This window comes from Perognathus longimembris, chromosome 23 (genome assembly GCF_023159225.1).
Source record: "Perognathus longimembris pacificus isolate PPM17 chromosome 23, ASM2315922v1, whole genome shotgun sequence".
Classification (NCBI taxonomy): Eukaryota; Metazoa; Chordata; class Mammalia; order Rodentia; family Heteromyidae; genus Perognathus; species Perognathus longimembris.
Genome location: NC_063183.1, coordinates 24,966,605 through 24,980,867, shown reverse-complemented (window position 1 = coordinate 24,980,867; position 14,263 = coordinate 24,966,605). Strand labels below are relative to the sequence as shown.

The following is a 14,263-nucleotide window of genomic DNA, read 5'->3' as shown; positions in this document are numbered from 1 at the left end:
TGTTTAATTTTTCCCCAAATTATTATCTTACCAGCTCTTGTCTATGAGCCCCACTTTCTCAGAACAAACACCTCCCAAAAATATCACAGTGCAGATGTGCACTGTGGTACTAGAAAATTACTCAAGTTTTGAAGGCATTGATCAAAAGTTGCTTCAAATCTGTCCACCTCTTTTCCCAAGTCAAGCCAAAATGGTAAGTCTGGGAGAAAAGTGTTGTCACAATACCTTTTCTCCTCCTGGTTTTTGGAAGGAAGGAAAGCGGAAGAAGGCGGCTGATACTTAGGATACTTGAACTTTGGTTGTGACCTTGTGTGGGTAAGGGGTCCCTGTCTCCTGGTTTGGTGTTTAGGTCTATGCTAGTGCTTTGATCTTGGGGACGTAGAAGATGCATTGTGAGACATCTTACTGTTTGAGTAGCTGTAAAATCAAATGTCAGTGATTCATTTTCAAGTACTCACTGAAGGTTGTAGAAGTCGAGGGGTGCAGACTATGGAAGTCCATCGCATCTGTATGGAAGTGGCACGTACAGTGGGAGCCTTCGAGCTGTGCAAAAGGAGGGAGGGGGCTCAAAGAAAAGAAAGAGATCAATGATCCATGTGTAAATAGCACCATGAAACCCCCTTTGTACCATATGTACTAATTTGTTTCAGTGTCTACTGTGCACTTCTGAAGTGCCCTCTGGATCATCTTCGTGTCCCTAGTTCTCTAGTAAGTCACATTGTAGACAAGTTCTGAAAGAACAGTCATTTTACATCTTTGTGCATAGTAATATAATAACCAGCGATCTAATTTCCAGCCCTCAGACACCATAGCAAACCTCTTCGTTCCTAACGATTCATCAATACTTATTTATGATTATGGGTTCCTAATGAAAATAGCTCCTTGCAATGACATAGCTTGCTCTCATGCAGACGATGCTGACGTCCCTTTGGAGAACGCTCAGACACTTCAGGCTCACGCGTTTCTGCCTCGTTGCAGGTTGCGCCTCCAAAGATGCCGTGGGTCAGATATCTGTGCATGTGGATGTGGCCGCCACCCCCGGAACTGGAGATCATAAAGTCACTGTCAAAGGTAGAGTCTCCAGCAATCGTGGCGGGCAGAATGCAATTTTCCTTGCACCTAGTTTGTAAAATGTACATTAAACTAGCATGGGACATGCTGAGAATTTCTTCTAAACATTTAACTAACTAAACACATCTTACATGAGTAGTACAATGTTTCAAAAGTGGATAGATTGTGTCATTGATGCTAATTGTCAATCACAGCTTTTATGGCTGACTTCCTAACTCCTCAATCAAAATGCCCTTAATATTCACATGATCTACCTACTTCTCTTAGTACTTGATTTTTGCTAAATAGTCATTTTTATAAAAATACTCTGCATGGATTATCTTAAAGGTAAATTTAAGAGCTTATCATATTGCTCAATATATCCATCTATAAGCTTGGTCACTTTAAATATTTATTTGATCCAGAACTATGATCTCCCACTATATTTTAAAATTGAATTGCCTAGTATATCTTTTTCTTTTTTCCCAGTCTTGGCACTTGGACTCAGGGCCTGAGCACTGTCCCTGGCTTCTTTTGCTCAAGGCTAGCACTCTGCCACTTGAGCCACAGCACCTCTTCTGGCCTTTTCTGTATATGTGGTGCTGAGGAATCGAACCCAGGGCTTCATGTATACGAGGCAAGCACTCTTGCCACCAGGCCATATTCCCAGCCCCCTAGTGTATCTTTAATCTAGCTATGGTACTAGTCCTCTGTATTTGAAAGTACCATAACTGTTAGCTACAGTGATTCAGGATACAGAGTACTAGTAACACTACAGAGAGATGCATGTACTTATGGAGGTAGTACTGATGTCCTTCAAAAACTACTTTCAGGGCTGGGAATGTGGCTTAGTGGTAGCGTGCTTGCCTAGCATGCATGAAGCCCTGGGTTCAATTCCTCAGTACCACATAAACAGAAAAGGCCACAGTGGCACTGTGATGCAAGCAATAGAATGCTAGTCTTTAGCAAAACCTTTCAATGTGTTTCCAATATCAGAGTTTAATGAATCGTTAATGATTTTAAAACACTTTCCTATTGCTATCATCGAAGAATAAGTGAAGGTGTACATACATATAACAGAAGGTTTACTTAGAATAACCATAGTTCTTAACGATAATAAATGACTGTTTAGGTACAGAATGGAACAACCATACAATTAGATATCCATAATTCTTTATTTTTTGTTTTGTTTTGTTTTTTCCAGTCCTGGGGCTTGAACTCAGGGCCTGAACATGGTCGTATTTAGCATACAACTTTTCAGTGCCAGTGCCATAGCAGTTAGAGCGAAACTCTATTATTGTTTCATATACAATTCCTTGCCCATAGAATTGGGCATATTTATTTGCTAAAAATCCCCTACTCTGTTTTTTTTTTCCCCCTTTTTTGGATTTTAGTGATTGCTATCAACGACCTCCACTGGCAGACCACAGCCATGTTCCGCCCTTTCGTGGAAGTGTGCGTCCTGGGACCCAACCTCGGAGACAAGAAGAGAAAACACGGCACCAAGACCAAAAGCAACACCTGGTCACCAAAGTACAACGAGACATTTCACTTGTAAGTAATCAATCCAGCTTACCCCGTGGGAAGGACTAAGGAAAGTGAAACCTTTCTGTTTGGCACTCCTGTTGACTGCAAACGAATGATACTGTTATTAGAGCGCTTCCCTAGCTGTATATTTTTATCAGTGTATACCCAGCCACGGAATGAAGGGAATCTTAAAACACTGGCATACAGCTGTTAACTTACATCAGATATGTGAAATCAAAAATGTTTGCTCTCACAGGAGTTGATTTCTAGATGTAGTGATAAAAAAAATCACAAATATACTAATAATCTGACATTTTTAAAGAGAGAGCTGTATAATTAAGTGCTATGACTAATTGCCTCAATTAGGTAGTCAGGAAAGCAGCTCTGAGCATGTGAATGGTAAACAAAAACCTGAAAAATAATGAATGGGTCCTTTCGAGAAGAGAATGGAGAACATTTTTGAGCCAAGTATACTGGTAAGTATATGGACTCTCAGACAGGAGCGGCGTGGCATCATTTAAAACTAGTCTACGCTGAGGGAGAGCACGTGAGTTTGCAAAGCTAATGCAAGCACCATATCCCACACATAGGTCTGTAAATGTTGCTCATGAGGACGCCCTTGGAAGAGATCAATCACTAGATTTGCATCTTTAAATGATTTTTTCCGTTGATTATATGCAGTGGATGAGATTTCTATAGACATTTCTGTAATCTAGGCAAAAGATAAGTGACTGTCCACATAGTAACAAGGAAATAAAAGGAAGATTTGGGCCTGTGCTGGAATAGAGTGTGAAAGAAAAAGAATATATCATTCTTAGGAACACTCTTCAAGATGGGCTTACACCTATAAAGGAATTTCCGAGGATGTGAGCGTAGGATGGGATGGTAGGCTCTCTAGCCTATGCTAGAAATGTAGGGTGGAAGAGCCCTTACTGAAATAAAGCTGGGTAAGTGAACCTACATGTGTAATCAGCTACCCTAAAAAGAGCAGTGGATTTCTGGCCAAAGAAGCAACCTACTCAAGACAACCTTCACACAACATGATAAGGTAGCAGTAAACTCTTACCTCTCAGCTTTCTGATATCTTCTTGGGGTTCCCTTTTGGGGAAGAAAAAATCAACTGGAAAAAAGAACATGGAGAAACTTACCTGTCCTCGCAGTGGGAGCAGACAGAAGGGGCAGGGCTAGGTGAATTTCTTTTGGGCACAAGTAGTGAGTAAATCTAATGATTCCCTGAACTGGAGAGACAAAAGGACATCAGAGATTCCATTTTAAGCCTGCCCTAGATACTGTTGGGTTGTCTCTCTATTAATCTTAGTTAAATCCACAACGTAAATGAGCTGACGGGGTGGGAGCCATCGCAAAGCCCTGGAAGTATTCATGCACCCAAGTATTCCTAGTACGTTTAGGGGTCTGTTGGTTTCGTGCACACCTTTAGAAGCCCTGTGCTCTAGATACTCACTCTCACCATTCATCGATGTTTCGCTATGGTCATGTGTGCACGGATGCCGAGTTCTTGTACAGCAATCCCTACCGATCGGCCAACTCACAGTCTTCACCTCTTCTCCAAGAACTTCAGGTTCAAAAAACGGCATAGTTGGGGCTGGGGATATAGCCTAGTGGCAAGAGTGCCTGCCTCGGATACACGAGGCCCTAGGTTCGATTCCCCAGCACCACATATACAGAAAACGGCCAGAAGCGGCGCTGTGACTCAAGTGGCAGAGTGCTAGCCTTGAGCGGGAAGAAGCCAGGGACAGTGCTCAGGCCCTGAGTCCAAGGCCCAGGACTGGCCAAAAAAAAAAAAACGGCATAGTTGATATCGTGCAAAATCTATCATGTACGGTAAAAGCACTTCCATAAGAATGGCGCTGATTAAGATGTAGACACCGCACTGCGGCCCTCCGCACCACCGTGAGCCTTTGGCGAGGCCGCGTTCGCAGGTGCTTCAGTGCACAAAGGAAGCTCAGGTCGCTCTCACTCACCCGGGAGTTCAGTTGGCCCCTGAAAACACACGCACAGCATAGTTATCAGTTTCACCTGGAAACCAAAGTTTGACTCTGTAAAACGTTCCATCCATAGGAAAAAGAAAATAAAGGCCAATGCTGACAAATAGCTATCCTGGCCTTTCTAAGGAAAGCAAAGAATGAATTAAACAGACGGAGTGGGTGACTACAGCCAGCGTGCCAGCCTTCTTTATGAGCAGTTCCACACTGACGAGTTGGCCCAGGCTGTCAGTACAGGCGGTCTCCAGCTACACACTTGACAGGTCTAACTGTTGCCACAGGAAAGAAGTGGCGTGGAAGCGCCGGGCTCTGCTGGAACTGATTGACTAGAGATTTGTATGCAATTTAGCGTCATGTGAATGGTGCCTGGCAGTCTGTCCCATCTGAGAGCCGGCTCCCGGAGATGCTAGCTTACCCAGCCGTCTGAGAGAAAAGATTAAGAGTTGAGGGGCTGGGAACATGGCCTAGTGGCAAGAGTGCTCGCCTCATATACGTGAAGCCCTGGGTTCAATTCCCCAGCACCACATATGTAGAAAATGGCCAGAAGTGGCGCTGTGGGTCAAGTGGTAGAGTGCTAGCCTTGAGCAAAAAGAAGCTCAGGGACAGTGCCCAGGCCCTGAGTTCAAGGCCCAGGACTGCCCCCCCCCCCCAAAAAAAAGAGTTGATGTTCCAGCCACCTCTGTAATCCACAGCCTCAACATCCCTGAGAAGACTACTGCCTGTATGCCAATCATGAGAGGCAAAAAGTATGTTTTCTGTCTAAGAAAAAATAAAGGTTACATTGTTACACAGATGCTAGGAAAAATCTCCCTAAGAAAGATTTAAAGGGATCAGGTTTAAATGCGATGATACTCTACCATGCCAGCTACTCAAACAAAGCCTTCTACAAACTACTAGTTAACATGTTCTCTCAATGTCTGTTTCTGATTCGCACAGCGTTCTGGGTAACGATAATCGCCCAGGGTCCTACGAACTCCACCTGTCCGTTAAGGATTACTGCTTTGCTCGGGAGGATCGAATTATTGGCATGACAGTCATTCAGCTCCACAACATAGCAGAGAAAGGAAGCTACGGAGCCTGGTATCCGCTCCTGAAGAATATCTCTATGGATGAGACTGGTTTGACTATCCTGAGAATACTCTCTCAGAGGACCAGTGATGACGTGGCTAAGGAGTTTGTAAGACTAAAATCCGAAACAAGATCTACCGAAGACAGTGCTTGAAACCCAAATGCCCATTGTCCGACCACGCTGCATGCACGTTCAAATTACACCGGAATGTTTCTCGCACTCCGTTTCAATGTCTTGCCAGTCCTCGAGTACAATGTCTACAAGGTATGTGGAAAACCTGACTCCACATTTTATACTAATTCTGGTCTTTAGGAAATAAATGTTCCATGAAGTGCCAAAATGATGACGTGAAATAATCAAGACTATCTTTTTTTAAATGTTATAATTTCATGGTCATGACCAGTCTTCTCACCGCTAACAAAGTCCAGTCTTGGTTGAATTCATTTCTACCAAATAGCATTTGTTGCTCAAGCTCCATTTTAATTTCACCTTCCCTCATTCTGGATGTCTTCAAACACCCTTTTCTATCTACCATAACTAGACATGTCTAATGGTGACTTCCCAGAAAGCATTTGTAATTTTATAGTCATGGATAGAGGGGTGATGAATTTTTTGCATACAAATTAAAATAGAAAAGGTGGGAAATATTTTGTGCTGACCAGTTTCCAACCTTTCTGAAATATCACTGTGACGAAACACAATTTAAAGCAAACTCAGTCCAAGCAGTGCTAGTTTGTTACTGTTTGATATATATTCTTTACAACTGCCATGCTCACATCACGATTTGTAAGAAAAAAAAAAAAAAGCAAGCCAATGCATGTGCCAGGTAGCATTATGTTTCCGCTTTACCATATTTCATTCTTTGGAAAGTGATGGAATTCATGGTTTAGATACAGAAGGTTTGCTTCTTTAAATTACCTGTAATAAAATTGCTAGTATTTTCCCTTTAACCGTTGTGACTATCTCCTCCTTATCTATTTAAATGTTTATTTTTTAAAAAAACATATTAAATGATTATACTGAATGCAGCATTACTAATATATTATTGAACTGGAGCTATAGTCATGTATCAGCTATTTAGTGAAAAATGTAAAATAAACTCTGAAGAAATTGCTCACAATTTTGTAATTTTTTTGTTTACATGTATCAGACTGCATTGGATACAATAAGAAAACAAGGCAGCTCAGTAATAAAAATGCACCTAGGTTGATTTGGGAATATGAGATCGTTTAAGAATATCTGCATTTTTATTATTTGAGTTTTTAGTCTGTCCCTAAATACTTAACTACAGAACCTGTATGCTGTACTGTAGCTTTCTGTCCTAACAGTTTTAGTGGACCACCTATGTGTGCAAAAAAAGACACAAAAACCCACAAGAATCTGTTAGGTTAAGAACAGAAGTGATTAGTAGAAATCTCTCAGAACCAACTGCTTCTGGATAGGAGAATATACAGGCCGGTGACAGTGGACAATCCATGTGAAATTCTTAGTCAATTGCTTTGTTAATGACTTTTGCAAATGCATAAGTATGATGCTATCCTCTGGCATATGCGTTAATAAATGTATATTAAGCACATTCAACACTGTTGCATCTCTGCCTTCTCCTTTAATGTATGCATTATCACTTCATCACGTGGTAACAAAAACATTAGGTCTTTTGTTGGGATGGATAGCTGGACATGATGCTCCCTGCATTATTCAAAGTGTTGAATTCAGGAAAACAACTGTACACTGTATAATAATGTCATGGAAAATAAGGAAGAAAGTACTTACATGTGCGTTGTTGGACATAAGCCCTGTAGGAGAAAAATCCAGTGCTCTACACATATAAAACAATTGAGCATTGGTCATAAAACATCAATAGTAATTAATGAGGTCCATTTTGCACAACATTGACCTGAGCTGTTTAAAAGCACATCGTTATAAATCACAGAACATTTGAACCAATGGAAGCTCAGCACTGCATTGATCACTTAAAAGAAATTATGAGCTCAGTGATTTTTTTATGCTCTATGTTTAATTGAATCCATTTATTCTGTCTTTGAAAAACATATACTATATATATCATATCAAAGTTAATAGTGGCAATATGAATTAAGCTGGCCTACTTCTATTATAAAGCCCAGGTGCTTTGAAGTGGTTATTAATATGGTATACTTTGTTTTTCTTATGAAGCCTCTTGTAATTACTTACCCAGAATCAGTCACTCTGAGGTTCCCATGGATGTCTGTTACCTGTACTGCTCTATTACAAGTGTGACAATTTGTTTGCTAGATAAAATTCACAAAGGCAAAGCTGTTATTCATGTACAGATAAACTCCGCATTAACTTCTCACAGATACCCATGTAAATCAATTTGGGCCAAACTATTTACAATCTTAATGGAACATTTACCAAAGGAATTCTCTGATGAATTATTTAAGATAAGTAGTAAGACATCCTTATCACAACCTGCTCTAATTCATCTACTTCTAGGATAATTTATATATTGTATTCACTTTAAATGAGGCACATTTATAAGTAACAGATCTAGCTGAATGTCCTCCATTTGGTCCTCTAACAAACTCTATGAGGGGGTAAGGTTTATTTTCTCCTTTTGGTTTGTCTAAGTTGCATAAAGGCTGACTACACAACCTAGCTTTTTTATCTTGACATTCAAATTACAAACACAACAGGCGGACACCAGTGGCTCACAAATGTAATCCTAGCCACTCAGGAGGCTGAGGTCGGAGGAGTGTAGATCAAAGCCAGCCCGGGCAGGAAAGTCCATGAGACATTCATGTGCAGTTAACAGCTGGAAGTGGAAGTGTGGCTCGAGTGGTCGAGCACTAGCCTTCAGCAACAAAGGGACAGCAGCCAGGTCCAGAGTGCAAGCCCCAGGACCAGCACACGTGCACACACACACACGCACACACACACACACACACACCAAAAATAATGTCCTCCAAGGGTGAACAAATGCAGCAGTGGCCCTCACTAGACTCTCTGTTGAAAAGGAACTGCACAACGGTTGGGTGAGTACAGAAGGGGAAAATGGAGAGAACGAGGGAAGGGGTGACATTGTCCAAAAAGAAGCGTACTCATTTCTGACTGGTGTAACTGTAACCCCTCTGTACAGCCCCTTTCTAATGTCATACAAGTTTCAGAGCATAGCCACCAGCAGTTACCCCCCAGTCAGTCGGGCCAGAGCTCGCCGGCACCTTCTCTTCCATTCTCATCCAAGTCCTCGGGGACTGGAGCTGGAGCTTTGCTCTGGGGACTCCTGGCCACCTCGATCACTGACCTGTCTCTTCTGCTTACACTTCTCATGTATTAGGATTGTTGGGTTTTTTTTTGTGTGTGTGTGGGGGGGGGGGGGTTCTGCAGAATCAACTAGGAAATGAAAAGTGATGAGCCATAAATCCCCATTTAAATAACTTAGAAACCATCTCTTTTAAAATGACATCGATTATTATAGTTTGACATTTTTTTTCTTCTGGTATACAGGGTACCACACATAACAATACACAATAGTTTCCCCTTTATCCAAGGAGGAATGTATTCCAATACTCCCAATGGATGCTTGCAGACATGAATCATAACGGAAGGCTACACAATATATGCTATGGTTTTCCCCCCCCTACATATACATACCTATGATAAGGTTTAATTTAAGAATCAGGCATAGTAAGTTAACAATAATTTTATGTGATGTTACATAAATAATATGTAATTATATAATATATCGTATGGATAGAATATCATTTAAAATTATAAATTTAAAAATTGTCATTTTTAAATTGTAAGTGGTAAATATAAGTATAAATATTACACACATAAATATAGACACAAATAAAAGTATAAATATAAGTAATAATTATTTTATTAATCATAATTTTTAAATTATAAATAATTATCAGTGGGAGATTAACAATTTTACATGTCATATATAATTAGGTAACATTTTATAATTGTATGAATATAGTTATATCACTTATAATCACTATGAATTTTAAAGTTTTTATAGATGATCCTGACAATGATCTTATGCTTTGCCCTTATGAAATGAAATAGGGGATATTTAAAAACACTTACTGAATAAGCACTACCCAAAAGGCCACCGAGTAACCAACGGGCAGGTAGCATGTACAGCATCGATACCTGGCCCATGACGTCATTCACATCCCAGACTGTGTGAAATTTCCTCAGGCTACTCAGCTCAGATGGCACACAACTTCCACAACTGTAAACAACTGTTTCTGGAATAACTTTGATTTGGTATTTCTTGGACCACTGGTAACTAAAACCATGGAACAATGGAACCAAAGATAACCAATTGTAGTAGTTGAAAGACAAGCCAGATAGTGGGCTAAGAAATGTGACAGAAGACAAAGTAATAAGATGAAGATTTAGGAGGGAAAAAAATCATAGACCTGAAAATTCTCAACAAAAGAATATCCACATAGAAATATAACAAAACCAGAACTTGGTCTCCTGAAACGATGAATAACCTTTGGCAAGGCTAACCAAGAATAGAAGAAAACACACAGGAAGTACAAAAAGAAATGGATAACTATGAAACAAAGACAGGAGTAATGAATTATGAATAAGGCAGAATATGAAGGAATTATGAATAAACACTCTCTGACCACAAAAAGGCATGGTAAATTCCTAGAAAAAGATAAGAGTGCCCATCTAGCAGGCACACATACAGAACTTAAACCTTCAAGGTTTTTTTTTAAAAAAAAGTTTTGAAATGTTTCTTTGAAAGAGTCCATCTCCCCAAAAATGCCCATGGGAATGTCAGCCGGCCCAGCCATTGGGAGAGCCGTCTGTCAGTTAAGTGCATCAGCCAATCTCCTTCTAGGCTCCATGTGCTGAAGAAGTCATCACAAGGGGCCACATGGAGACAAGCCATCAAGATGTTTTGAGAAAGGAGGAAAACGGCCAGCCAGGCCTAATCCTAGCTACACAGGAGGCTGAGATCTGAGGATCGTGGTTCAAAGCCAGCCCAGGGAGTAAAGTCTGTGAGACTCTTATCTCCAATGAACCACCAAAAATAAAAAACTAAACTAAAAGAATGGAAGTGCCACCGAGACTCCAAGTGGTAGGGTGCTTGCCTTGAGCAGAAAAGCTGAGCTCAAGAGAGTAGGAAGGGAGGAGTCACTGGGGAAGAGCACTGTGTCAGGTTGAAAGAACCCACACACGGATGCTGTGGATAATTTGGAACAGCATAATCTAGGGCACAGGCTTATTGCTCTTGCTCGAAACTACATGTACTCCAAGGAAAACATGTATTTCAAAGTATTTACATGCAAAAATGAAAGTCTTGGGATACTTTAAAAAGAAAAGAGTTAAGATACAAATGGAGACTGGAGATTGGGAAATGTTGAAAAGATTTCTTAGATTTTATAAAATTAAATTATTAGGAAGAATTAAAGCAAAAAAAGACTAGCCTTATAGGGTTAGCACTGTAAATAACTAGGCTTTGTTATTTATGAAGAATGATCAGAGCAATAAAAGAGGAGATTCTTTAAAATAATAATCTCCTAGAAAGGAAACACATTTGGAAAGAATATAAAATAGTCCTTTTCTCATCCATAAATTTCTGTTTCCATCACAGCATACATCCCAGGCATGAGAGCCCCATTAAAAGAAATAATCACACTGTACCAGTAGTATTTTAATTCTAGGATTAATGCTCTTGAAAAACTACTTTAATCAAAATCACTCTCTTGTATCAGCAAAACAGTTTTGCTCTCACTGATACTAAGCAACATAAAATTTAATGTTTTCCCCTAGCTAGAGTAAATTGTCAAATGTCACAGAAGTGCAGGGGGCGGGGCGGGGGCGGGGGTTGGATCACAGCTTCGTGATTTGTCTGTCTCCCTCTGGGCTCTGTCTTTGCAATGGGAGCCCATTTAGACACCAAACCACTTCTTACTATTATCAGTAGAGACCAATTATATTAGTTTACTTCTAAATTTATTTTGGAATCAAAGGTTACTTTAAAAACCCTGTTTTCTTCATAAGAACAACCACAACCAGCTTCACCATTCCTCACAGGTACATGAAGTATTCTGACCATATTTACCCTCCTCCCCCCTCCCCATTTCACACACACACACACACACACACACACACACACACAGGTACCCACACACAAGCCCTGTTTCACTTTCCTTCTTTGCTCTCTCTGCTGGAAATTTATTTTCCTCCTTTCTTTTTTCTTTTTTATTTCTCTATTTCTTAATTCCTACTCAGCTTCCAGACCCCACCTTAGGTCTGCTCTAATGAGGAACATTAATCTGATTCCTATTTTTCTAATAAGATAGAGTATCACCTATTTTTCTCCTTAGTATGAAACCATATTGGCAACCGTTGGCTTGTGTAGGTATTTGATTAACACTGTCTGTCCGTGCCCTCTCAAGTAGATGCTAGATGCCTGGAGCACACGGATTCTCTCTTCTTTGCCCATTCTTATACTCTGATGCACTACTGAGGCTGAAATACATATATGTGTAGACTTGAGAAGTGGAGGTAAGAGAATTGTGGTCCAAATCTTGACAAAAGTGGGAGAGAACGGAAAAACAAACTAAAAGCAAAAGGACTGGAGGTGTGGCTTGGGCGGTAGAGTTCCTACCTAGTAATCAAACACAAGGCCCTAATATTGCCAATACACAAAATATTAATAATAATAATAGGGAAAACAGGCTTCCATTTTCAGTAGTGAACTGTCACTACAATGTCCTTAGGACACAGCCCTGTCCTGTCACCACGCCACGTGTCCCAATGGACCCTTCTCCTGCGGACAGTGTCCACAATGCACCATCCGCCTTCACTTGGGGGCCAGGGCTCACTTCTTCTTGAGAAAAAGAAGAAAATCTTCAGAGAACCAATGCCTTTCAAACAGATGGATGCTACTGTGAACATTGCTTTCAACTGGCCAGAGAAAATATCGAAACAGAAATAGACTTCCAACTCTGTCCTGAGCCTACTGTTCACATGTCTTCATCCCTTTTCTTTGCCTGGCTATCTCCTCCTACGTTCTTTTAATTCCTGTCTTGAAGTCACATTCTTATAGAGAATCTCAACATCTCCCCAAGAGATTCCCCTATATATATGCCACATATATGTATGTCTTATGTCAAGGTTCACATGGAGCCTGAACCCAGGGCCTGGGCACTGACCCTGAGCTTCCTTGACTCAAAGCTAGCACTCTACCACTGGAGCCACAGCACCACTTCTGGTTTTTCTGGTGGTTCATTGGAGATGAGAGTCTCATAGACTTTCCTGCCCAGATCCTCAGATCTCAGCCTCTTGAGCAGCCAAGGATTACAGGGCGTGAGCCACCAGTGCTGGCTCCAAACTCCTGTTTACTTTTCTATCACTCCTATGAAACCTTTAGTAGTCTACCCTGAGGGGGCGGAATCACTCTCAAGACTTCTCAGATGTGTGATCAAATAAATAAATATGAGCATAGTTGAGGAGAAGCTCCCAGGGGGCTGTCAGCCAGGGTTGGGGGGAGGGGCATATCATGTGTATGAAGGACAGGACAAGAAAGCTTCTGAGGGCTGAACATTTTTCTCACCTAAGTTCTGTGTCTAGCAATGACCTAACAAATGTCCTCTCCCTCATAGTGGTCCCAAGTTTGCTATTTGACATTAGCTCTACATGAAACTCCAATAGGAGTCAGAGCTTTCTAGAGTTCTACTTCCTAATGGATCTGTGCTTTTACAACCTGGTGGAGTCCATTCAGGCTACCAGCTCTCAAGATGGTAAGGCATCCATCACAAGAGTGGGATCTACAGGCCTTTGCGGTCATTTTCTTGCACCAACTTGACAAGTCAGAGAGAGAGAGAGAGAGCGCTAAAGAGATCTCTTGCACTTGTGGTCCAGTTGGGGAGGAGGAGGAGAGTTGAGAGAAGGGAGAAAGGAGGGGAAAGTTTCTCTTCTTTCTTCCTTCTTTACTCCTTTCCCAGCATTCCATGTAGCCTGTCCCCTCTGTGGTCCTTATTTTATGTAATAACCCTTCCACATGCCAGGCTGGCCTCTTTCCCAATGACATCTTGTTTATCCAATTGGATTTTAGTTCCCCCACCAAAACATTTTACTCTCTTACTGGACAAATGTGACCTAAAGGATGCAGTAAGATCCGTTGGAACATATGGATGAGGAGTCTGGTCTGTGAACTATGAACTCTTGCCATTTTTACAAATGATAATGACTGAAGATTTATTGGCCCAAGTCATAGTTATACTGTTTCTAGCCTGCAGTATGATCATTAAATTATCATGTTCTCCCTGTATTTATTCTCCTTTTAGCTGTTTTCCCACTCCGTCTTGAGGAATTGCCAACAACTCTTATTAAAACTCCTCATCTACAATTCAATTCTGGATGAAAAACACCCCCTTCCTAGGCTTGCATTCTGCATATTTATTCTTTGCCTTAACCAGGTTGACCTCACTCCTCCTACCTATCATAAGTCATGACACTGTGTCAACACCCACCGAGGTGCCTTTGCCCAAGGTGCTACTTTAGCTAGTAACTCTCAGCAGGACTGGGCTCATTTCAGTCATGTCTGTCCATCAAGAACCAACTTCCATCCCACAGGGTTCCAACCTGGTTCATTCAT

General features: G+C 41.0%; 1 protein-coding gene across 1 annotated transcript in view; it reads left to right on the top strand.

The window, feature by feature from the left end:
* Positions 1-7,230, top strand: part of Unc13c (unc-13 homolog C) — a 280,832-nt gene extending 273,602 nt beyond the window's left edge. Inside the window, exons 29-31 of the mRNA XM_048332735.1 lie at positions 979-1,071; positions 2,445-2,604; positions 5,517-7,230. Of these exons, the coding sequence (XP_048188692.1) occupies positions 979-1,071; positions 2,445-2,604; positions 5,517-5,802 (539 nt within the window). The 3' untranslated portion in view covers positions 5,803-7,230. The remainder of the gene's footprint in view (positions 1-978; positions 1,072-2,444; positions 2,605-5,516) is intronic.
* Positions 7,231-14,263: the final 7,033 nt, after the last annotated feature.